The 26,777-nt window shown below is 45.2% G+C and overlaps 1 protein-coding gene across 1 annotated transcript in view; it reads left to right on the top strand.

Moving 5' to 3' along the window:
• Positions 1-749: 749 nt before the first annotated feature.
• LOC137338672 (ADP-ribosyl cyclase/cyclic ADP-ribose hydrolase 2-like) overlaps positions 750-26,777 on the top strand; it is a 48,100-nt gene continuing 22,072 nt past the window's right edge. The window contains exons 1-6 of the mRNA XM_068001839.1: positions 750-990; positions 6,981-7,110; positions 15,369-15,504; positions 18,402-18,484; positions 23,552-23,628; positions 26,123-26,215. Of these exons, the coding sequence (XP_067857940.1) occupies positions 824-990; positions 6,981-7,110; positions 15,369-15,504; positions 18,402-18,484; positions 23,552-23,628; positions 26,123-26,215 (686 nt within the window). The 5' untranslated portion in view covers positions 750-823. The remainder of the gene's footprint in view (positions 991-6,980; positions 7,111-15,368; positions 15,505-18,401; positions 18,485-23,551; positions 23,629-26,122; positions 26,216-26,777) is intronic.

The following is a 26,777-nucleotide window of genomic DNA, read 5'->3' as shown; positions in this document are numbered from 1 at the left end:
TAAAACACTGGTTAGGCCTCAGCTGGAGTATGGTGTTGAATTTTGGACACCACACTTTAGGAAGGATGTCAAGGTCTTGGAGAGGGTGCAGAAGAGATTTACTAGAATGATTCCAGGGATGAGGGACTTCAGTTATGTGGAGAGACTGGAGAAACTGGGGTTGTTCTCCTTAGAGCAGAGAATGTTGAGGGGAGATTTGATAGAGGTGTTCAAAAGCATGAATGGTTTTGATGGAGTCAATAAGGAGAAACTGTTTCCAGTGGCAGATGAGTCAGTAACCAGAGAACACAGATTTAGGTAATAAGGTGATCGGCAAAAGAGCCAGAGGCAACATGAGGATTCAGTTTTTTACGCAGCGAGTTTTTATGATCTGGAATGCACTGCCTGAAAGGGTGGTGGAAGCAGATTCAAATGTAACTTATTTGCAGGGATATGGGGAAAAGGCTGGGGTGTGGGACTAAATTGGAGAGCTCTTTCAAAAAGCCGGCACAGGCACAATGGGCCAAATGGCCTCCTTCTGTGCTGCAAGATTCTATGATTTGATGATGGGCGCAGCAATGTTCAATTTCTCCCCCAATGTTAAATTATCTGCTCTCTTCACGCATGCTGACTAACCTGCTGATGGTTTCTAGCATTTTCTGTTTGATATTAAACTTGTGTTGTTTAAACAGTTTTAAGTAGTTAATTATTAAATGTATCTTGCCACTTTTTTTTTTACCATTACGAAATTCTGTTATGCTGAGGGACTAGCGAGAGAGTACAGACGTGTGACTCTTACTGCAACAACTTTGTAGAAATTGAGAGACACTGCTAAGTTTTCAAAATGCGGAAATGGAGCTTGCTTCTGCTTGGAATCCTATTGATGGGTTGTTCAGCTTCAGGAGATGAAGCAGTAAAGTCATGGCATGGAATTGGTACGGTTCACAACTTGGAAGAGATCATAATTGGCAGATGCTACAACTACATCAGAATAGTGAATCCCACTGTAGGGTAAGACGGGGGTTTCTTTCTAATATGTTCATGGAAATACAGATTGACATGGCCTTTTGGACCTCTTGCCACTTATCATCTGCTTCAATAGGCAGCTTTTAAATGTCATGGGCATGTTGCATGATGATAAAGGGTTGACTGCCAAGCATATCGATTGATGGCCTCTGTGCTGCAAGTGATTCAGCCAAAAGGGTAGGGTTCATGCCAAATTTCTAAAAACTTCTCCATGGTGGGGAATGACAATGGGTTGTGAACGATGCCAGGAACCACAGACTTGAGACCTGTCCACTGGTGCATAGAATTGTGTTTTGAGGCATAAATCCCCTTAGTGTGCCAGTGCACAGCTTTGGTTTCTATTCACAAAAGGGGGTGGGATTGCAGTAAGACTGAAAACTACTTGCAGAATCTTGCAACTACCATTGGCTCTTGAGGTGGTTCTTCAGATTGTTCCGGCGTATTACATTTGATACTCCGAAGGAGTGCTGAGTATTTGGGAGGGTACAGGCTACATTTTTTTCTCTCATGAGTTGTACGTAGGATAGGTGTGATTTTACTTGAGATCTCGGAACATCATAAAACTCAGGAAAACCACTTAGATTGCTTTCGTCAATTTTCAAAAGTTGCCTTGTGTGGTCCTCATAAAGGAGCTGGATGCTATGGGAGTACACGGCCAAGCTGCGTCTAAGCTCTCTAGACTTGGGTCCCTATGGGGTTAGAGCATGCAATCTGTATTTGGCAAACAAAAACTCTACAGGTGTGGATTTCTCAGTAGCTTGGTTTGGCGACTCTCAAACATGGTCATGAGTTTTTGGGCTTGTCTGACACCTGACTAACCAAAAGAAAAGTTGGCAAGAAGAGATCTGAATGATTAAAACTTTGTTAGATCCACAATAAATGCAGAGCTTGGTTTGGCTTCAGAAATAACTCACGTTAAGTCACAGCTGCTGCAGAAAACACCTCTTCTTCACTTTAGGCCCTTTTGACAGTAAGCAGTTCCATTTCTGTACTATTTTTTACAGCTTTGTAACTTTTAGAACAATTCTGTTCAGTCTTTAACTTGCTTTTTATCTCTTCATTCAGCCAATATGGTCTAGGTCTTGATAATTTTCTCTTTAAAAAAATCTTTTATTGCTCTGAATCTAATAGAGATTCAAACCTAAAAAATAAGTGGGTTAACACTTCTGTTAAAGTAGCAGAGATCGGAATTGATACAAACACATTTGGCATTCGTGCTATAACTTTGTTGACAGTAATTTCACAGCTTTTAAATTTTTGTCTTTAATGCACAGAGCTTTGAACAACAAGATCACATATCTGCAGGCAGATGGAGTTCAATGTGGGGATGTGTGAGGTCATCCACTTTAGACCTAAGAAAGATAGATCAGAGTATTTTCTAAATGGTGAGAAGCTTGGAACTGTGGAACAGCAAAGAGATTTAGGGGTCCATGTACAGAAATCACTAAAAGCTAGCAGACAGGTACAAAAAATAATTTAATCTCAAGGAGGCTAGAATACAAAGGGATGGAAGTTATGTTACAGTTGTGTAAAGCTCTGGTTAGACCTCATCTGGAGTACTGCACCTCAGGAAGGAGATATTGGCCTTGGTGGGGATGCAGCGCAGATTCACCAGAATTATGCCGGGGCTAAAAGGGTTAAATTACGAGGACAGTTTGCAGAGCCTAGGCTTGTATTCCCTCAAGTATATAAGATTAAGAGATGATATAATTTAAGATTTGATAGAGTAGATAGAAACTATTTCCTCTGTTGGGGGAGTCCAGAACAAGGGGGCATAACCTTAAAATTAGAGCCAGGCCATTCAGGGGTGATGTCAGGAAGCACTTCTTTACACAAAGGGTAGTGGAAATCTGTAACTCTCTCCCTCAAAAAAAACTGTTGAGGCTAGGCCAATTGAAAAATTCAAAACTGAGATAGTTAGATTTTTGTTAGGTAAGGGTATTAAGGGAATATGGAGCAAAGGCAGGTAAATGAAGTTGAGATACAGATCAGCCATGATCGAATTGAATGGCGGAACAGGCTCGAGGGACTGAATGGCCTACTCCTGTTATTATGTTTCCTCTGTTCCTATTGGAAATTCAGTTGCACATTTTCCCATGTTTGTTCCATTCAATAAAATCATTTCATTCTGTCCATTAAAATGAATGGAATGAAACTCATGGAGGTGCGTGGCTGTTCCCAAGACGCACTCCTAGCGTTCACAGTTCTCGGGAGTGCTAAAGACAAATATTTATCTCACTACATACCATAAGTGACATCAGTGAAACTAACTATTCGATATCCAGATGAATTTGAACAATAGTGTGATCCGCTATTACCTCAGGCCCCATGGCCCCTGCGCAGTCAGGACGAGACTTTCGTCAGGCCTGAGGACTTACCTGCAAGCAGCATTCCAAATCAGCGCTGAATGAGGATTCAATGCAATTTGCACTTTCCACCAGCAGGGGGGGCCCCAATCTCTTAAAGGCAGGCTGTCTCTTATAAATCTCTTAAAGGTAGCTTTTTTTTATTTGTTCATGGGAAGTGGGCGTCACTGGCAAGATCAGCATTTATTGCCCATCCTTAATTGCCCTTGAGAAGGTGGTGGTGAGCCGCCTTCTTGAACCGCTGCAGTCCGTGTGGTGACGGTTCTCCCACAGTGCTGTTAGGTAGGGAGTTCCAGGATTTTGACCAAGCGACGATGAAGGAACGGCGATATATTTCTAAGTCAGGAGGGTGTGTGACTTGGAGGGGAACGTGCAGGTGGTGGTATTCCCATGTGCCTGCTGCCCTTGTCCTTCTAGATGGTAGAGGTCGCGGGTTTTGGAGGTGCTGTCGAAGAAGCATTGGCGAGTTGCTGCAGTGCATCCTGTGGATGGTGCACATTGCAGCCACGGTACGCCAGTGGTGAAGGGAGTGGATGTTTAAGGTGGTGTATGGGGTGCCAATCAAGCAGGCTGCTTTGTCCTGAATGGTGTCAAGCTTCTTGAGTGTTGTTGGAGCTGCACTCATCCAGGCAAGTGGAGAGTATTCCATCACACTCCTGACTTGTGCCTTGTAGATGGTGGAAAGGCTTTGGGGGGTCAGGAAATGAGTCACTCGCTGCAGAATACCCAGCCTCTAACCTGCTCTTGTAGCCACAGTATTTATGTGGCTGGTCCAGTTAAGTTTCTGGTCAATGGTGACCCCCAGGATGCTGATGGTGGGGGATTCGGCGATGGTAATGCCGTTGAATGTCAAGGGGAGGTGGTTAGAGACTCTCTTGTTGGAGATGGTCATTGCCTGATGCTCGTCCGGCGCAACTGTTACTTGCCACTTATGAGCCCAAGCCTGGATGTTGTCCAGGTCTTGCTGCATGCGGGCACGAACTGCTTCATTATCTGAGGGGTGGCGAATGGAACGGAACACTGTGCCATCATCAGTGAACATCCCCATTTCTGACCTTATGATGGAGGGACGGTCATTGATGAAGCAGCTGAAGATGGTTGGGCCTAGGACACTGCCCTGAGGAACTCCTGCAGCAATGTCCTGGGGCTGAGGTGATTGGCCTCCAACAACCACTACCATCTTCCTTTGTGCTAGGCATGACTCCAGCCACTGGAGAGTTTTCCCCCTGATTCCCATTGACTTCAATTTTACTAGGGCGTCTTGGTGCCATACTCGGTCAAATGCTGCCTTGATATCAAGGGCAGTCACTCTCACCTCACCTCTGGAATTCAGCTCTTTTGTCCATGTTTGGACCAAGGCTGCAATGAGGCTCTCCCAGGTTGCTCTCAGCAGTGTCCTGGAGATTAATCTTTAATTACTGGAAATTCCAGGACAATCCGGGAGGGTTGCCAATCCTATCTAGGCTATGAATTTGCTGTAATGCCAGATTTACACTTTAAATAACATGTATTTACACAGTTTTCGAACAAATTGATCTTGCTGCTGAAAATGCGAAGGGGTCAGAGTTTGTGTATCGTGGCCAAGAGTCAAAGTTAACATGCACAGCTCTATTGTGTTTGCAATATTGGGCCAGAATTTCCTGGCAACATAATGTGTTTAACGCAACGCCGTTATTAATGTGCAAATCATTCAGCAATTTGTGGTGAGGAAGAGATACCCCGTGAGTTGCGAATTGCCACAAATCACTGGATGATTTGCCCCACTCCACTATCAGCCTCGTGAAAAAGGCATATTGCCCTCAAACTCCCCGTGAGTTTCAAGGAATCGCTGCGTTTGCACATTAATTATCAATTAAACTCGCCGCAGGACCTTTTAATGATGAGAATTATGATCCTGCAATGCCATTTAACAATTGAAACTGTGGAGTCTCATTCCTGCAGATAGTAAATTGTTATTGGAGATTTTAAAATTTTGTAATTTTTTTCTTACATTTTCTTTCTGTCTCTTTTGCTTTCTCCCTCAATCCAATCTTTCTGTCCCTCTCTTTATTTCTCTTTCTGTACCTGATTTGATTCTGATTCACCCTATTTCCTTCTTCATCGTTCCTCTGTTTCTTTCTCAATCTTAAATCTCATTGGTTAAAGAAATAGACCGTTGGTCCCATCATTCACCGAAGTCCCAGATGCCCTGTTGACCTTACCGCGCTGTTATCAGCTCGCACTTCCAGCAATTTGCGGCACATAAGAACATAAGAAATAGGAGCAGAAGTAGGCCATACGGCCCCTCAAGTCTGCTCCGCGTTCAATAAGATCATGGCTGATCTTCTACTCAACTCCACTTTCCCGCCCTGTCTCCATATCCCTTGATTCCCTTAGAGTCCAAAAATCTGTCTATAGCACAAAATAGTTTTCGAGCTGAAAGGTGCAGGAAAAAGTCCAACTAACAGGGCAAGCTGTGAGATGCCCCGCTCCAGCAAATTCTGGGCCAATAATCGTTTTAAATTTCTCCTCTACTTTATTACTGTTTACCTGACCAATGATAATAACACCTATTCGAATTGAACAAAACATAAGGGGCATGATTTAATCGGGGAGCCGGGAAGGGGGTGGGGGAGGGTTGGAATTCCTGACAGGAAACCCAGAAGTACGGGTTTCCCGGATGTCCTTACGACTTTGACGTAAGGACGTCTTTTATTTTTTCTGTGTACGTTTCCCGCCCAACAGGCCAGCCTGATCGACAGGCTGGTCTCAGTCAGACCAGGGAGCAGCCAGGGAGACTATGTAAAAGGGTAAGAGTTAGATGGGGGGGGCCGTGCGGTGGTTATCGGAGGGGTGGTCAGTCATCGGGGAAGGGTCAGGGGTCAATAAGGGGGCAGTCATCGGTGGGCTCAGTCACCAGGGGCCATGGAGGGTGTTGGGGGTCACCAGGAGGGTCAGTCATCGAGGGCTTGGTCATCGGAGGGGGGGTCGGGGGTCATTGGGGTGTCACTGTCAGGGGGTGTCAGTCAATCTGGGATCATCGGGGGTCCCAGTCACCAGGGTGGGGGGGTCAGAGATCGAGGAGGGGGTCGTAGACCGCGGGGAGGGGTGCGGAGATCATGGGGGAGCGTCAGAGATTGTGAGGGGGGGATCGGAGATCTTGGGAGAGGTCGCTGCAGCTAGGCTTGCTGGGCCAGGGGGAAGCACTCCTGCTCCTCCGGGCCCAATAGCAGGGCTATAAAGGCACTTACCTGCAGTTTTCAAGCCGTCTCGCCTCCTCTCAAATGGCGTGAAGTAGTAGGCCCAGGAATCACGGACCCCAGGTGTTAAAAACGAGAATCTGTAAAAATGGTGGCCTGCAGCCTCCTTGAAAGCTTTTACTGACCGACCTGCCTCCTAAGAGTGGGTTGGTCGCCCGCCCCTCGTCCCACCTCTGGGAAAACCAGAAGTGGGTGGGTTGGGGGCGGGTTTTAGATTTTTAAAATTTTTACTGCTCCACTGCCCCAAATCCACCCGTTTTTCCCATTTAAAATCATGCCCAAGATAACTGTTTTTCTTCCTGTCGTTAAGCAGGAGTAGTATCAACTGTTGATAACAAAAATACATTTGAGAACGGTCATTTTATTCCAGAGAAAAGAACTGCTCAGCAATCTGGGAAGCATTTCGAAATGCCTTTGATTATAAACACCCCTGCAATGTCATTCCTGCTGACTACGAGGCTTTTATCAAACTGGCAAAGCACGGTATCCCTCAGGATAAGGTAAGCTTCATTGATAACATGGAGTCCCTTTTTGAACATGTGGTTCGCGATGAATAGAGATTGAATAGTTTGTGTAATTTAATAAGATACACAGTCCTGACACCTTTGTGCTGTAGTTCAGGCAGTGGACTGGTGTAAAAAATGTTTGTTTCTATTATTTTCAAACATTAAGGACCACAATTTCACATTTTGAATCATTTTGTTTATGCTTAGAAAATTCTGACACTCAAAACATTTCCTTGGGAGCACTATGAATGATCTGGACTTGGGCATAATTTCTAAGTTTGCAGATGACATGAAACTCGAAAATGTGATAAACAATGTGAAGGATAGTAACTGACTTCTGAAGAACATAGACAGACTGGTGAAATGGGCAGACACATGGCAGATGAAATTTAACGCAGAGAAGTGTGAAGTGATTCATTTTGGTAGGAAGAATGAGGAGAGGCAATATAAACTAAATGGTACAATTTTTAAGGGGGTGCAGGAACAGAGAGACCTGGGGGTGCACATACACAAATCTTTGAAGGTGGCAGGACAAGTTGAGAAGGCTGTTAGAATCATAGAATGGTTACGGCACAGAAGGAGGCCATTTGGCCCATTGAGCCTGCAGCGGTTCTCTGCAAGAGCAATCCAGCTAGTCCCACTCCCCCACCCTTTCCCTGTGGCCCTGCAAATTTTTCTCCTTCAGGTACCTATCTAATTCCTTTCTGAAAGCCACAATTAACCCTGGTGGAATGGGCTGAGAAGTGTGAGGTGATACATTTTGGTAGGAAGAATGAGGAGAGGCAACTCTAAAGGGGGTGCAGAAACAGAGAGACCTGGGGGTATATGTACACAGGTCGTTGAAGGTGGCAGGACAGGTTGAGAAATCGGTTAAGAAAGCATACGGGATCCTGGGCTTTATTAATAGAGGCATAGAGTACAAAAGCAAGGAAGTTATACTAAACCGTCATAAAACACTGGTTAGGCCTCAGCTGGAGTATGGTGTTGAATTCTGGACACCACGCTTTAGGAAGAATGTCAAGGTCTTGGAGAGGGTGCAGAAGAGATTTACTAGAATGATTCCAGGGATGAGGGACTTCAGTTATGTGGAGAGACTAGAGAAGCTGGGGTTGTTCTCCTTAGAGCAGAGAAGATTAAGAAGAGATTTGATAGAGGTGTTCAAAATCATACGAACATACGTACGAACTTACGAATTAAGAGCGGGAGTAGGTCATTCGGCCCCTCGAGCCTGCTCTGCCATTTGATAAGATCATGGCTGATCTGATTGTGACCTCAACCCTACTTTCCCGTCTACCTACTATAACCTTTGACTCCCTTGTTAATCAGGAATCGATCTGACTCAGCCTTAAAAATATTCAATGATCCTGCCTCCACTGCTCTCTGGGGAAGGGAGTTCCATAGACTCACGACCCTTTGAGAGAAAAAAATTCTCCTCATCTCAGTCTTAAATGGGAGACCCCTTATTTTTAAACTGTGGCCCCTAGTTCTAGTCTATTCCACAAGCTGAAACATCCTCTCAGCATCTACCCCTTCTAGTCCCCTCAGGATCTTATGTTTCAATAAGATCACCTCTCATTCTTCTAAACTCCAGTGTATACAGGCCCAACTTGTCCATCCTTTCCTCATAAGTTAACCCCCTCATCCCAGGAATCAGTCGAGTGAACCTTCTCTGAACCGCCTCCAAAGCAATTATGTCCTTTCTTAAATAAGGAGACCAAAACTGCACACAGTATTCTAGATGTGGTCTCACCAATGCCCTGTACAACTGTGGCAAAACATCTCTACTTTTATATTCCATTCCCCTTGCAATAAATGTCAACATTCCATTTGCCTTCCTAATCACTTGCTGTACCTGCATACTAACTTTTTGTGATTCATGTACTAGGACACCCAGATCCCTCTGTACCTCAGAGTTCTGCAATCTCTCTCCATTTAAATAATATACTGCTTTTCTATTCCTTTGCCAAAGTGGACAAGTTCACATTTTCCCACATTATACTCCATCTGCCAATTTTTACCCACTCACTTAACCTATCAATATCCCTTCACAGACTCCTTATGTCCTCTTCACAACTTACTTTCCTACCTACCTTTGTGCCACCAGCAAATTTAGCAACCGTACATTCAGTACCTTCATCCAAGTCATTGATATAGATTGTAAATAGTTGAGGCCCAAGCACTGATCCCTGTGGCACTCCACTCGTTACATCTTGCCAACCTGAAAATGACCCATTTATGCGTACTCTCTGTTTCCTGTTAGCTAACCAATCCTTTATCTATGCTAATACGTTACCCCCTACACCATGAGCTCTTATTTTGTGTAGTGGCCTTTGATGTGGCACCTTGTCAAAAGCCTTCTGGAAATCCAAGTACACCACATCCCCTTTATCCATGTTGCTTGTTACTTCCTCAAAGAACTCTAATAAATTAGTCAAACACAATTTCCCTTTCACAAAGCCGTGTTGACTCTGCCTGATTGCATTGAGGTTTTTTCTACGTGCCCTGCTATAACCTCCTTAATAATAGATTCTAGCATTTTCCATGTGACAGATGTTAAACTAACTGGCCTGTAGTTTCCTGCTTTCTGTCTCCCTCCTTATTTGAATAGATGAGTTACATCCGCTATTTTCCAATCTGATGGGACCCTTCCAGAATCTAGGGAATTTTGGGAATGGTTTTAATAGAGTAAATAAGGAGAAACTGTTTCCAGTGACAGAAGGGTCGGTAACCAGAGGACAAAGATTTAAGGTGATTGGCAAAAGAACCAGAGGCACCAGAGGTGACATGGGGAGAAAAAAAATTATGCAGTGCATTATGATGATCTGGAATGCACTGCCTGAAAGGATGATGGAAGCAGATTCAATAGTAACTTTCAGAAGGGAATTGGATAAATACTTGAAGGGAAAAAATTTTACAGGGCTATGAGGAAAAAGCAGGGGAGTGAGACTAATTGGATAGCTCTTTCAAAGTGCTGGCATTGGCACGATGGGCCGATTGGCCTCCTTCTGTGCTGTATCATTCTTTCATTCTATGACTATCTAGTTGTTACGCAAGTTACATGTGTCTGACCTAACTGATTTCTATGGTGATCCAGGGAAAGATTTCCTTTGGTCGCTAAATGACAGAGACATAGTTGACATAGTGAGATGATCTCCTATTTTGCCATTTCCAGTAAAATCATAAAAGCATTCTAGAAAAACATACTTGGAATTTCACTAGAAGAAGCGATCAGAGGTTATCTCTACATTGAATTAACACATATGTACCAGTGGGAGTCTTTCCACCTGGTGGTAATGAATATGAATCATTCAAGTCCACGATACAGTAGTAGCTCTGGGTCCTTGATGATCTGAGCACCATCTATCGTTTTCCTGATACTCCAAAAAGTCTCTTCAACTTTTCTTATTTATATAGAATCATAGAAGTTACAACATGGAAACAGGCCCTTCGGCCCAACATGTCCATGTCGCCCAGTTTATACCACTAAGCTAGTCCCAATTGCCTGCACTTGGCCCATATCCCTCGATACCCATCTTACCCATGTAACTGTCCAAATGCTTTTTAAAAGACAAAATTGTACCCGCCTCTACTACTGCCTCTGGCAGCTCGTTCCAGACACTCACCACCCTTTGAGTGAAAAAATTGCCCCTCTGGACCCTTTTGTATCTCTCCCCTCTCACCTTAAATCTGTGCCCCCTCGTTATAGACTCCCCTACCTTTGGGAAAAGATTTTGACTATCGACCTTATCTATGCCCCTCATTATTTTATAGACTTCTATAAGATCTCCCCTTAACCTCCTACTCTCCAGGGAAAAAAGTCCCAGTCTGTCTAACCTCTCCCTGTAAGTCAAACCATCAAGTCCCGGTAGCATCCTTGTAAATCTTTTCTGCACTCTTTCTAGTTTAATAATATCCTTTCTATAATAGGGTGACCAGAACTGTACACAGTACTCCAAGTGTGGCCTCACCAATGCCCTGTACAACTTCAACAAGACATCCCAACTCCTGCATTCAATGTTCTGACCAATGAAACCAAGCATGCTGAATGCCTTCTTCACCACCCTATCCACCTGTGACTCCACTTTCAAGGAGCTATGAATCTGTACTCCCAGATCTCTTTGTTCTATAACTCTCCCCAACGCCCTACCATTAACGGAGTATGTCCTGGCCCGATTCGATCTACCAAAATGCAGCACCTCACATTTATCTAAATTAAACTCCATCTGCCATTCATCGGCCCACTGGCCCAATTTATCAAGATCCCGTTGCAATCCTAGATAACCTTCTTCACTGTCCTCAATGCCACCAATCTTGGTGTCATCTGCAAACTTACTAACCATGCCTCCTAAATTCTCATCCAAATCATTAATATAAATAACAAATAACAGCGGACCCAGCACCGATCCCTGAGGCACACCGCTGGACACAGGCATCCAGTTTGAAAAACAACCCTCTACAACCACCCTCTGTCTTCTGTCGTCAAGCCAATTTTGTATCCAATTGGCTACCTCACCTTGGATCCCATGAGATTTAACCTTATGTAACAACCTACCTTGCGGTACCTTGTCAAATGCTTTGCTGAAGTCCATGTAGACCATGTCTACTGCACAGCCCTCATCTATCTTCTTGGTTACCCCTTCAAAAAACTCAATCAAATTCGTGAGACATGATTTTCCTCTCACAAAACCATGCTGACTGTTCCTAATTAGTCCCTGCCTCTCCAAATGCCTGTAGATCCTGTCCCTCAGAATACCCTCTAACAACTTACCCACTACAGATGTCAGGCTCACTGGTCTGTAGTTCCCAGGCTTTTCCCTGCCGCCCTTCTTAAACAAAGGCACAACATTTGCTACCCTCCAATCTTCAGGCACCTCACCTGTAGCGGTGGATGATTCAAATATCTCTGCTAGGGGACCTGCAATTTCCTCCCTAACCTCCCATAACGTCCTGGGATACATTTCATCAGGTCCCGGAGATTTATCTACCTTGATGCGCGTTAAGACTTCCAGCACCTCCCTCTCTGTAATATGTACACTCCTCAAGACATCACTATTTATTTCCCCAAGTTCCCTAACATCCATGCCTTTCTCAACCGTAAATACCGATGTGAAATATTCATTCAGGATCTCACCCATCTCTTGTGGTTCCGCACATAGATGACCTTGTTGATCCTTAAGAGGCCCTACTCTCTCCCTAGTTACCCTTTTGCCCTTTATGTATTTGTAGAAGCTCTTTGGATTCACCTTTGCCTGATCTGCCAAAGCAATCTCATATCCCCTTTTTGCCCTCCTGATTTCTCTCTTAACTCTACTCCGGCAATCTCTATACTCTTCAAGGGATCCACTTGATCCCAGCTGCCTATGCATGTCATATGCCTCCTTCTTTTTGACTAGTGCCTCAATCTCCCGAGTCATCCAAGGTTCCCTACTTCTACCAGCCTTGCCCTTCACTTTATAAGGAATGTGCTTACCCTGAACCCTGGTTAACACACTTTTGAAAGCCTCTCACTTACCAGACGTCCCTTTGCCTGCCAACAGACTCTCCCAATCAACTTCTGAAAGTTCCTGTCTAATACCATCAAAATTGGCCTTTCCCCAATTTAGAATTTTAACTTTTGGGCCAGACCTATCATTCTCCATAGCTATCTTGAAACTAATGGAATTATGATCACTGGTCCCAAAGTGATCCCTCACTAACACTTCTGTCACCTGCCCTTCCTTATTTCCCAAGAGGAGGTCAAGTTTTGCCCCCTCTCTAGTCGGGCCATCCACATACTGAATGAGAAATTCCTCCTGAATACACTCAACAAATTTCTCTCCATCCAAGCCCCTAATGCTATGGCTGTCCCAGTCAATGTTGGGAAAGTTAAAGTCCCCTACTATTACCACCCTATTTTTCTTGCAGCTGTCTGTAATCTCCTTACATATTTGCTCCTCAATTTCCCATTGACTATTTGGGGGTCTGTAGTACAATCCGATCAAAGTGATCTCTCCCTTCTTATTTTTCAGTTCTACCCATATAGACTCAGTGGGCGAACCCTCGGATATATCCCCTCTCACTACTGCCGTGATGTTCTCCCTAATCAAGAACGCAACTCCCCCTCCTCTCTTACCTCCTGCTCTATCTTTCCTATAGCATCTGTACCCTGGAACATTGAGCTGCCAGTCCTGCCCCTCCCTTAGCCATGTTTCAGTAATAGCTATAACATCCCAGTCCCATGTACCCATCCATGCCCTGAGTTCATCTGCCTTGCCCATCAGACTTCTTGCATTGAAATAAATGCAGTTTAATCTAGACTTCCCTTGGTCTTTGCCCTGCTTTCTCAGACCATCTGTCCGGTCATGTTCTGTGCACTCTCCCTTACTGCCTTTTGTTTCTGTCACCACTTTATTTCCCACTGACTTCCTGCATCGGTTCCCATCCCCCTGCCACATTAGTTTAAACCCTCCCCAACAGCACTGGCAAACACTCCCCCTAGGACATTGGTTCCAGTCCTGCCCAGATGCAGACCGTCCAATTTGTACTGGTCCCACCTCCCCCAGAACCGGTTCCAATGGCCCAGGAATTTGAATCCCTCCCTCTTGCACCATCTCTCAAGCCACGTATTCATCTTAGCTATCCTGTCATTCCTACTCTGACTAACCCGTGGCACTGGTAGCAATCCTGAGATTACTACCTTTGAGGTCCTACTCTTTAGTTTAACTCCTAACTCCCTAAATTCAGCTTGTAGGACCTCATCCTGTTTTTTACCTATATCATTGGTGCCTATATGCACCACGACAACTGGCTGTTCACCCTCCCCCTCCAGAATGTCCTGCAGCCGCTCCGAGACATCCTTGACCCTTGCACCAGGGAGGCAACATACCATCCTGGAGTCTCGGTTGCGTCCGCAGAAACGCCTGTCTATTCCCCTTACAATCGAGTCCCCTATCACTATAGCTCTGCCACTCTTTTTCCTGCCCTCCTGTGCAGCAGAGCCAGCCACGGTGCCATGAACCTGGCCACTGCCACCTTCCCCTGGTGAGCCATCTCCCCCAACAGTATCCAAAACGGTATACCTGTTTTGGAGGGAGATGACCGCAGGGGACCCCTGCACTGCCTTCCTACTCTTCCTCTGTCTGTTGGTCACCCATTCACTATCTCCCTCAGTAATTTTTATCTGCGGTGTGACCAACTCACTGAACGTGCTATCCACGACTTTCTCAGCATCGCGGATGCTCCAAAGTGAGTCCATCCGCAGCTCCAGAGCCGTCAAGCGGTCAAACAATAGCTGCAGCTGGACACACTTCCCGCAGGTGAAGGAATCAGGGATACAGGAAGGAGCCCTGAATTCCCACATCCCACAAGAGGAACATGACACGGCCCTGGGATCTCCTGCCATGACTTAACACTTAAATTAGCTTAAGAACAACTCCAAAGTCAAGAGGAAAAAAAAGGAAAGAAAAACTACTTACCACTAACTTTAAGGAGTTTACTCCTTTAAATTGTTCTCAATTTAGAGAATGTTAACTACACGAGGGACCTTGATTGACTAAAAAATAAACGCTACTTCCTATAAGACCTGCAGACCTTCCCTTTCTTTTTACTTCAGTTGCTGTCGATAAGTAGAAATACTCACCTGAACCTACTCACCAATCAGGTGCCTCCCCTGTGTCGCGTCCCGATCTGATTCCTGACGTCACTTCGAACTCGGTCGCAGCTCCGCTCGGCTCCGCTCGGCTCCGCTCGGCTGTTCTCAGCGCTCTGAAATCCCGCCTTTTATCGGACGCTCCCTCCGCTCGGCTCGGCTCCTCTCAGCTGTTCTCAGCGCTCTGAAATCCCGCCTTTTCTCGGACGCTCCCTCCGCTCGGCTCGGCTCCTCTCAGCTGTTCTCAGCGCTCTGAAATCCCGCCTTTTATCGGACGCTCCCTCCGCTCCGCTGGGCTCCTCTCAGCTGTTCTCAGCGCTCTGAAATCCCGCCTTTTATCGGACGCTCCCTCCGCTCGGCTCGGCTCCTCTCAGCTGTTCTCAGCGCTCTGAAATCCCGCCTTTTATCGGACGCTCCCTCCGCTCGGCTCGGCTCCTCTCAGCTGTTCTCAGCGCTCTGAAATCCCGCCTTTTATCGGACGCTCCCTCTGCTCGGCTCGGCTCCTCTCAGCTGTTCTCAGCGCTCTGAAATCCCGCCTTTTCTCCGACGCTCCCTCCGCTCCGCTCGGCTCCTCTCAGCTGGAACAACCTATGCAACTAAGTTAACTTTTTTAACTTAATTACAGGCATTATTCTGGGAAAATACCAAGCTTCTTGTGCATAGATATTCAGATAAAACCAGACGTTTGATGCCTTTAGGTGACACTCTGGTTGGTTGGTTGGCAGATGACTTGGACTGGTGTGGACAACCTGAATATCCAGGTGAGCCATGTGATTCCTGCACATGTCCAATGTTCCTAATAATAATACTAAGTAAAGATTATGGTGTGTTACAAAGTCATGTCAGAAATAATTGGCGACTAAATTATCACGAAGACACTGATAATGAACCATGCCTTGCAGTATGTTCAGCCAATTGTCCGATGTGCACATAAACCCAGTGCACATGAGACTATATTTCAGTGTCTCCAAACCAAACTACTAAGGAATCTACATAATTAGAGTTTCCATTTGCCTGGTATGGAATACATTCTCTCTTCAATGGGTCACAGTCCAATTACCTAAGCCCCCGAGCACTAATGCAAAGGTTGAAGTTTAGTTGGATAAAACTATACAGGTTATCAGCACAGAGTACTGATAAGCTTCCCGCTGGGACCTCACTGCTCATTGACTTGCAGGGTGGCCAAGTGGGAAGATCCCCAGACCCCAGGGACAGATTTACCTTTCCAGGTCCCATCAATGGGCCAGGCTGGCTGGCCAATCAGCTTCAACCCCTGGATTACTACAGACCTGCCTTGCTGGGTATCAAATTACTGAGTCTGCCGCAAAGGATTAATTTTGTTTCAATTTCCCGTTACCAGATGTGCCTACTTGGTGCAAATTTAATTATAGAGACCCTGCTGAACTCTTTCCCAAGGTGGTTCATCACAAATTTGTCAACAGATAAGTGTGGGTTTGAGCCTTCGCTGGATAGAAAGCAAGTACCATTCAGTGTGGACTCCACTTCCTCCCAGTGAACTAGTTCATTAAGTTCTTCTATCTTCGTAGCACACTTCACTGGCTTTTTCAACCTTGAAGTAAATGGATGATTACTACAGCCCATTGGGTAAGGTGCAACTCTGTATAGTCTTCAGGCCACAAGGATGCTGTCACAAGTTTGTTGAAGAGCATCACATCTGGCAGTTATTAACGCTATATGGCTATGTGAGTGCCTTGACACTAATACTCAGAGGATAAAATCTATCAGCCTCCCTGACTTTGTCGTGAGGCTAATATCTTGCCAAGATAGCTATCGGCTGCCCTCTTGGTGAATAAGGGAACCAGCCAGTGGGCCAAAGTTTCCCAGCAACATCAAACACTGGAATATAGGAACAGGAGTAGACCATTTAGCCCCTCAAGCGTATTCCGCCATTCACTTAGATCATGGCTGATCTGTACCTTAACTCCACCTACCCGCCTTGGCACTGTATCCCTTACCACCCTTGCCTAATAAAAATCTATCAATCTCCATTTTGAAATTTTCAATTGACCAAGCCTCAACAGCTTTTTGGGGGAGAGAATTCCAGATTTCCTGACATCATTCCTGAACGGCCTAGTTCTAATTTTAAGGTTATGCCCCCTTGTTCTGGACTCCACCCCCCCCCCCCCCAAAAGGAAATAGTTTCTCTCTATCTACCGTATCAAATGATTTAATTATCTTAAACACCTCAATTAGACACCCCTTAGTCTTCTATACTCAAGAGAATACAAGCCTGGTCTATGCAACCTTTCCTCATAATTTAACCCTTTTAGCCCCAGTATCATTCTGGTGAATCTGTGCTGCGCCCCCTCCAAGGCCAATATATCCTTCCTGAGGTGCGGTGCCCAGAAGTGAACACAGTACTCTAAATGGGATCTAACCATGTCGGAAAGCAAAGAATTTTCCCAGCTATTCACAGTTAAGTGATCGACTGATGTGTCGCTCTGAACTCCACGTCGATGCCACATAATTGGTGAACCACAGGAAAGAAACAGAGAGCACCACTGCTGAAGGGATTTGCTCCACCTTTTTATGCTCCAGGCCCAGTATATTCCAATCACCCATAATGAGTGATGGACAGTCAAGAAAATCCTTTTGCAAGGCCATCCAGTGATCTGTGACAGTGTCGAGTCACCTCCACCACTAAGCACCTTAGTTTAATGCCTCATCTAAAAGACAGCAGCTCCAACAGGGCAGCATTCCCTCAATACTGCACTGGAGTGTCAGCCTAGATTTTGTGCTCAAGTCTCTGGAACGGGACTCAAACGCACAACTTTCTGACTCAAACGAGAGTGCTACCAACTGAGCCAAGGTTGTTACCCAGATGACTGCCCATTACCTGAATGACTGCCAAATAAAATGGATCCAGCTAGCTTCTATCTTGACCTCACAGATTGCCTAAACTCTCAAAGGTACAACAACACCAGGCTTCAAAATACATGTAGAATCTTCCTTACTGAAAGTAAGGGATAAATTATGCAATGAATTACCAGAATCGCCCACTCATAAAAGTAAGTTGACAGATAGCCCAAAGAAATATTATTAAACATAAATGCCTGGAATTTCTACCGGGGATCTTGCAGTCCCCCACCATAACTTCAGCGTAAGATGAACAGAAACCCCAGGAATACACTGGGGGGAGATAGAACGGTCTCCCGCCTGGATGAAACATGGTGGTAGCACCCTGATAATTGTGAGGTATATCTTACTGCCCCGTTCCCGCCGACTATGTGGTCAGGGTCGGAGCCGCCGCCTGAGTCAGGAAGTAGGCTGCTATAATCGGCAAATCATTTATTGCCCATCTCTAGCCATCCTAACATGGCTACACAGGATAACAGGACTGAAAGAGCTCATACTTGGGCTAGTTTAGTGCAGGGAAATTCAGGCAAGAACCAGGCAACACAGGATACCAGATAACACAGCATAATAGGATAAGCAAGGGATTAAGGTGATGCTACTGTTCTGTATTTGTGCAGGAGCCACATAACTGCAACAGCATCTCCTATTCTTAGTCTGAAGTAAAGTTGTCTCCCGCCAAACTAGCATGCATTTATAGTTGATGTGTCGATTTTAGATATGACATCAATGTCACCATTAGGATATTCTGACCTTTTATTGATAGTATTCTTACTGTTTTCAGGCATCAATTATCAATCCTGTCCCACAACAACTGAATGTGAAAATAACCCAGTGAATTCCTTTTGGAAAATAGCATCCGAGTTTGTAAGTTGTTTTTAGAAAAAATGCCTTACTCAAATTGTGCAAAAATATTTTCCTCGTCTCCTTCAAAAGAAAAGGCATGATAAATTCTATTTCTCACATATTACATCCATATAGGCACACAAATCCTTACCGTCTAAATGCTTCAATCAAATTTTTATTCAGCCCTTCCATTATAGTCACATTATAAAAATACTTCTTCTCAGGAGTAAGTCACAGAAAGTGATTGAAAACATGCATTTTATCAACTGTTCCTATATTCAAGTTGTAATATAATCATTATATAGGAATGCATATATTTGATTTTCATGTTTGTCCTTCTTTGAATCTGGTTCTGTGCAAGATGCTCCATCTATTTTACTTAGGCTGCCAAAGTTAAACCGAGCAGGCTTCACGCTGGATTTCAGAGGTCGATGCCAGTGATGAAATTCTGAGATTTTCTGATAAATCATGTGACCTTGTGTCTTTTCTCCCAAGAATCTCAGCAGCCAGCATCTTACTCATTGGGCCCGATGTTAGCAGGGCTGCGGGTTCTCGGCGGGGGGGCGATCGGGCGCGTGGGTAACGCGCCCGGTGTAATTAGTCAGCTCCCCGCGCGATTGTAGCATACAATCCACTAATTGGATCCACTTACCTGCTCCTCCGGGTTCCCCACTGCTGATCTGCGCGTCGGGCGGGCTGCGCATGCGCAGTAAGATCTGTCAGCTGGAGGAGCTCTATTTAAAGGGGCAGTCCTCCACTGACTGATGCTGCAACAAACAGAAAAAAATCACAGCATGGAGCAGCCCAAGGGAAGGCTGCTCCCAGTTTAATGATGCCTCACTCCAGGTATCAATACATGGGGTGAGGAGAAGGGGGAGGACAGAGATCTTCCTCCCGGCGGGCGGGAGGAAGCGGCCTGCCTCTGCCACCAGGATGGCCTGGCTCGAGGTGGCAGAGGAGGTCACCAGCACCACCAACATATCGCCCACCTGCATACAGTGCAGGAGGCGCTCCAATGACCTCAGTAGGTCAGCCAAAGTGAGCTCACGTAGTCTTTCCCCTACACTCCGTCTGCGACATCACCGCCCCCACCCCACATCTCCTTCTGCACTGCCAACACTACTCTGTCACATCACCCCTCATACCCACTCAAACCTTATCCGCATTGTACCTGCACCTACTCACCTCGCCAGTACTCATCCCACCACTACCACTCAACCCAATCCTCATACAATCTCATGGCTCTATCTCATACATCTTTTTCACGGCCAGCCTCACTCAACCTGCCACCACCTGTGCTGCAGCCACAGGGCATGCATCACATATGTGCAGTAGGCAGCGTAAGGCAAACGTGTCGTGAGCATGAAGGGGATGCACAAGGGTGTTTGAGGGTTTGTCATGGTTGTTACTTATATTGAATTTCTGACCAACTCACATCACATATTATATTGGCACCACTACTGCCATGTCTTTGCGAATCTTGTCTGGTCTGTGCAATAATGCCCTTTCCTGAGGATCACTATGAAGACCCACAACTGATGCCACCCATTGTGTCACTGCAGAGTGGGTGTAGGTGTATTTGCAGGGCTCTTTTGTGCAGACGGCTGAGAGACGTTGGCGATGTCCCCGGTTGCACCCTGGAAGGATGCGGAGGAGAAGTTGTTGAGGGCAGTGGTGACTGACAGCGACAGGTAAGAAGATGGTGCTCGGGCCAGCCGGGAGCCGCTTGGCATGAATGAGGCTGCAGATGTCCACGACTACACATCGAGTGACTCTGAGCCTCCGTATGCACTGCTGCTCAGAGAGGTCCAGGAAGCTGAGCCTCGGTCTGTGGACCGTGGCGAGGGTAGTGCCCTCTGCGACGCATCTCTCTCTGCGGTAGCCCTCCCTCCTGCTGTACAGGTGGATGTGTCACAGCACTCTGTTGTGGAGCTCCATGTGTCAGAGGTGGATGGCATGGATGGCGAGGCTGGTGATGCTGTTCACCCTCCGAGGAGGTCATGACTGCAGCTACGGCGGCCCCCATCTGCAAGATGTACATCTGAGGGGGTCCGCAAGGTAGGTACATGTCTCTGGACCCCGGGGTAAGTGTGCAAGTTGGTGACTTTGATTGTCAGGAGGAGGGTGGTGGAGGCCAAACTTTGTCCCAAGTGACAGAGTGGCCTCCTGCAATGAGTGAGGGTCTCCCCACCCCCCCCCACCTGTCAAATGGACCTTTGCAGCTGCCACAAGGCTGATGGCTGCAACAGGTCCATTTGAACTGGGAGTGTTTCCCCCAGTGTGGGAAACAGTCCCAGTTTGCTCTAAAATCCCACCCCTCCTCATATAATCTCTTAATCAGGTCAGTTAATGACCTGAAATACCTAAATAAATACTTTCAATTGGCATCCCGCTGGCTTTAATTGCCTGCGGGATTCCCACCAGCGGGGGCTGCGTGCGCACGCCGGCGCATCAGCGGGGAACCCGGAAATGCGCGGGTTCGAGGCGGGCTCCGGTCCCGCTCCGGGATTTCACCATTTTCAGGGCCCCCCCGCCAGGAACGCACCCGATAGCGGGTGCTAAAATGCTGCCCATTATCTCAGGTTTGTGGAATTGAGGAAACGGAAAGGAAAAGAACTGCAAAAATGACACAGGAATGGAGGGGAAAGAGAGAAAACAAAGAAAAACAAATGGAGGGAAAATATCTTGCTGAATCTCCGCTCTATGACTTTAATGTCCTTTCTGTAATGGAGCACCCAAAACTGCACACAGTGGCCTAACCAATGTTTTGTATAAATTTCTCATACTCTGCCCCAATTATAAAATCCAAAGTGCTGGTGGTGTTTCCATGGCTTTACCCCTCAGCACTCACACTTTCAGGAAAGTATGGGGTGAAATTGGTCTCCGTTGCACCTGTTTTTACATTCCCAATTTTTGGGCACAATGTCATCTAACCCCATATTGGGTCGGGCAATATTCAAGCCTCCCTGGCAGCCACCCAAAACATGCATTAGTGCCCTTGAATATGTTGATAAGGCACCAAACACCTTTAAAAACTGAGTGGAGTAGGCCCGGCATCAGCTCTGCTCAGCACCAACGACTTTATGCTCACCTATCACCCCTGCCCTCACCAACCTTCACTGGCTTCCCAGTACCCAGTGGATTAATTTCAAAATTCTTATCCCTGTCTATAAATTCCTCCAGGGCCTTGCTCACCTTCACCAAGCACTTTTGACTTTGGCCTACAAATGTGGTTTCTTCTCCTCTGCCATGGTGGCAGACCATTGGTCATTAGGCCTCGGGAATGGGGAACACAATCTCGAAATTTGCTGACAATGCAAAAAAGTCAAAAGTTTGGCAAACAGTGAGGAGCACTGTCAAAGACTTCAGGAAAACATTGAAAGATTAGCAGAATGGACATGCAGGTTGGTGAGGGCAGGGTGATAGCTGAGCAGAATTTAGAGTGGGATGGTTTGCGGTCACAGAGTTCTGGATGAGTTGGAATTTGGGTAGGGTGCAGCTTGGGAGGCCAGCAAGGAAAGTATTAGAGAAAATTAGCCTGGAGGTCACAAATGCATGGATGAAGGTGGTGGGCATGATATAGGGATGAAGAAAGGCAATATTGTAAAGGTAGAAATATACAGCCTTAGCAATGACCAGATATGAGACTTCAAGTTTAGCTCTGAGGCAAGATTGTACACTGTTGAGTTCAGCTAAAGGGAGCAGCCAGGAACGGAGGTGGAACTGGGGGTTAGGTTGCGAAATTTCAGACGAGGGCTGAAAAGGATTGTTGCTATGTTGACGGATGATGCATTTAACTAAACACTACATTTTCAAAGTCAAATTAAAGGTGTATCACCTAGTAGCTTTCAGATTATTGCTTTGTTTTGAATTATAGTAATTTTGTACATAAAATTGTTACTTGCCTTCATAGTTTGTCACAAAAATTAACATTTGCAGCAGCCGATTTCTTTTTCTGTCAGTTATTATATTTTAAACGTTGGATGAGATGGGTCTTCTCAACTGGCAGATAATCCAAACTGTGACGTGATTGGTTCAGTGTCAGAGGTCATTGGTTTTCAATAATTTCATAAGAAAAGTCATGGATGAGAAAAGATCATTTGATATATTGAAGATATCTCTTTGGTACCGTGACTCGTTCATTATAAGCATCCAGTCTCATTTTGATGACCCCTAAATAGTTTTCCCTTTACTATCTTGCCTGGCAAATTGTTCTGAAACAATAACTAACATGTTCTCATATTGGAGAGGGAAGGGAGAGAAAGCTGGAAACAAATTAACCGAAGTTGTGTGACACTGAAATTTAAAAAGATTAGTGAAGAGTCATTGGGGGTGAAATTGGACAGGGACACAAAACAGGTGGTGTCACATTGGTCGCCTCCTACATACCCCGCTTCCTTGTAAGTTCATTGACTCCAATAGAATTGACTATCTGGCGTGTCATATAACGGTCAACAAAAGCGATTGTGCCTGTTCTGTGTCCCCGGCCATATCCAATATCACCCCCATTGCCTTTATAAATGGAAAACAAACAATTTTTGGGGAGGTTTAATCTAAAATAGATTTGAAATTTCAATATTTCTACCATAAAATGGTCTTGTAACTCATTATTGTGCAGTTTGTTAAATGACAAAGATGAAGGGATGTTCTGTAGAGATGATTATTACCAGCCTCATTCCTAATTTAATCTATTGTAAACAATTTTACAACACCAAGTTATAGTCCAGCAATTTTATTTTAAATTCACAAGCTTTCGGAGGCTTCCTCCTTCGTCAGGTGAACGATGTGAAAATGAAATCCTCGAAATGAAATCGCTTTCATTTCGAGGATTTCATTTTCACATCGTTCACCTGACGAAGGAGGAAGCCTCCGAAAGCTTGTGAATTTAAAATAAAATTGCTGGACTATAACTTGGTGTTGTAAAATTGTTTACAATTGTCAACCCCAGTCCATCACCGGCATCTCCACATCATAATTTAATCTAATTATAAACGGTGAAACATTGAATAATAACTACTAGTACAGGTTCTGAAAATGTACTTATTTACACTTCACTAAATACAATTAGAATTTGCTATTTCTTTTCAGTATGCAAAGGAGGCAGTGGGAATAGTGAGAGTGATGCTGAATGGCTCTGTTTCTGATGGAGCTTTTCCAATAAATGGGTAAGAGAAAGGGTGTTATAAGTCTTTCATAAATATACCATGGAAATTTATGTTATTTTGAATTGTCCATTGAACATGTTAAATGTATCAGCATAGAACTTCTGTTCCTTTTTGGGCAGAGGTCGGGCATCCCAGGACCCGAGGGGCCCAAAATTAGGGCAGAACTCATCTCTTTGGGTTTTCATGCATTAATTGCTGCACTGATCATTTCTGATGGAGGTGATCATGAGCAGTTCCTACACACTGAGGTCGGTTTTGGATATGTGTCAGGGGGATTTGTAAACTCACCTAGAAATCTCACCAGTTAAGTCCCTGTTACAGCTAAGAAGCAGGCATATAATGCCCTCCTGGGTTGTACGTTGGTCCCTCTAAGCAGAAATCAAACAGCAGTCAATCCAGAGGGATCAAATGCTGCTTGAATCTGGGGCCTTGTCCAGAAAGCAGGTAATGAGGTTCTTTAACTGCATTGCCAGATCGACCTGTGTTGTCATCCCACAGGCCAGCAAAGTACTGCTCTGAAATCCCGGCAGGTCCGATGGGTGAGCTCCCACTCACTGTGTAATCGCTGCTCACACCTCTGCCGGAAATGCTGCTCCAACCTCCCCCTCCCCCCCATTCTCCAGTCCCCTTCACTCCATCCTGAGCCCCAACTACCCCCCCCCCCCCCCCCCAAGCCCCAGTCCCCCCAACCCTCAGTCCTCAGAACGTTGCCAACTCTGGTTGGAAACATTCCCGGAGGTTTGATAACGTGATGCTCTGAACACATGACATTCTGATCACATGACATCTGATCGAATGACATCTACAAATGTTATTGTATTTACCTCCTAAAGGTTGGGTCCCCTGTACTTGAGTATTTTTGCTCGTGGTTTCGCTTCAGCCGCTGTTGTGTGAGAAGTTCCAAGAACCAGGAGGCCACCCATGAGAAGGCAAAAAAGGGAAACCAAGGGTGGGGAAAAGGGGGAACAAAAGTTGGGGAAGAGATTCACAGAGATGGGAGGAACTTTGATTCTGCCGGTAACTAATGGTAACTCACTGAAATTGCACTGATAACTAATAGTAATAGTGATAATATTCAGATTCCCCTCCTAACCAACAGTAATACAATAACTCACTGATAGTTTATATATAAATGGTAGTTATAGGTGTAATACCCCGATATCCTACCTGTCTATAGTAGTAAGCGTATATCCCACTGATATTCACCCTGAAACAATAGGCAGAATCCTCCTGCACTGCACAAGGTGCGGTCAGACTCTCCAGTTGATGCCACTTTTAATAGGCCCCATCACTCTCCCTATCTCCTTCGACTCTGGTTTGGACTCAGGTTCTGTGTGAACTCTGAATTGGGAACCTCAGTCAGAGCTAATCTGTACTTAGACTTCACACATCAAAACCGACCGGCACAGATCAACCTGAAAGAAACCAAGAGATCACACACGAGCACCAGGCTTGGTGTTCGGAGCATTTCTCACAGGACACATCATCCCAAACTCAGCTCAGCACCAACATTTCTAAACCACTCCTTGAGCTCTGACTCAATAAGGAGAATTTTAATAAAATGATAGAAATTACAGCTCAGGAGGAGGCTATCCGCCCCCCAGTTCCTGTGCCGGAGCTGGCGCTCTTGCCCGTAAACCCAGTTCCTTTTATATTTCTCCTTTTCAAATGAGACCATAAGAGACCATTAGAAATAGGATTAGGAGTAGGCCATTCGGCCCCTCGAGCCTGCTCCGCCATTTAATGAGATCATGGCTGATCTGATTTTTACCTCAACTCCACTTTCCTGCCCTTTTCCCATATCCTTTGACTCCCTTGCTGATCAAAAATTTGTCTAACTCAGCCTTGAATGTATTCAAAGAATGTATTCAATATTTAACCCATTCCCTTTTAAGTGATGTTTTAGTCTCTATCTCAATAGCCACTTGTGGTGAAGTATCCCACGGTCTAATAGCCTTCAGTTCAAGAACCTTCCTCTCCCTGTCCCCTTTGTTCTTCCAGTGAGAATCCATGGTCTCAATCTCCTTGTTCCCCATTCACCCACCAGTGGAAACAATCTTTCACTGTTCCACCTAATTTCTGCCAGGCACACTGGATGTTCACCCACATGGAGGGTGAAGAAGTTGGTGGTAATCCTTGCATCTGGCCTCCTTCAGATCAGAGGGTCCGCAAAACTGTAGAAAGTTTCCAAATTTCTGCAAAATGTCAATTACCACTTTAACAGCACCAGAGATTCTTTCTATTCCTACAATAGCATTTGTAAAGTGGTTACAGCCAATAAAAAGTGCTTTTCTTTGATAAGACAGATATTACATTTGGATGTTGAGCAAACTGAAGCAACCCACTCCCGCACCCCCCACCCCCCGATCCATATACAATGTTTTGCGTCTCCGTGTGTGGTGCTGATGCAGATAACACCAGGTAAAAACAAAATAGATCAAGATACACAAAATATACCGAGAACTATTTTTGTGTTATGTTTTCCCCTTTGCAGGTTTTTTGCTAAACATGAGCTTCCGAATTTGAGAAAAAAGAGTGTATCTGAAATACAGATTTGGGTCATGGACGATATTGATGGACCTGATGGGTAAAGCAAATGTGTTGTCTCTAATACTGGGCTAGACTTAGCGGACAGAATAACGGTGTGTGAACGACGCACACCTTTATTAATGTGCAAATCGACCAGCAGCGTGTGGCGAGGAAGAGATACCCCGTGAATTGTGAATCGCCACAAGTTGCTGGACAATTTGCGCCACTCCACTGTTAGCTTTGCGAAAACGGCATCTTGCCCTTGAATCTCCTGTGATTTTCATGAAGTTGCTGCATTTGCACATTAATCATCCATTAAACTTGCCACAGAAAGTTAAGTCTAGTAAGTACCCTGGTTGCAGACGGGACAGGATTGGCAGTTAAATTTTGCAGGTTATAATGTATTTAGAAATGATAGGAAAGGAAGAAGTGGTGGTGGGGTAGCTGTGCCAATCAGAAACAACATAATGGCAGTAACAGGAAAGGACATAACTAATAAAAAGATACAAACAAAATCCATATGATTAAGGCAAAGGATAGGAACAGCTCTGTCACACTATTAGGGGTATACTACAGATCACCAAATAGTGGAAAGGAAATGGATGGAGAAGTATATAGGC

This window comes from Heptranchias perlo, chromosome 1, assembly GCF_035084215.1.
Source record: "Heptranchias perlo isolate sHepPer1 chromosome 1, sHepPer1.hap1, whole genome shotgun sequence".
Lineage (NCBI taxonomy): Eukaryota > Metazoa > Chordata > Chondrichthyes > Hexanchiformes > Hexanchidae > Heptranchias > Heptranchias perlo.
The sequence above is the reverse complement of the archived record's forward strand: the minus strand, read 5'-3'. Positions and strand labels throughout refer to the sequence as shown.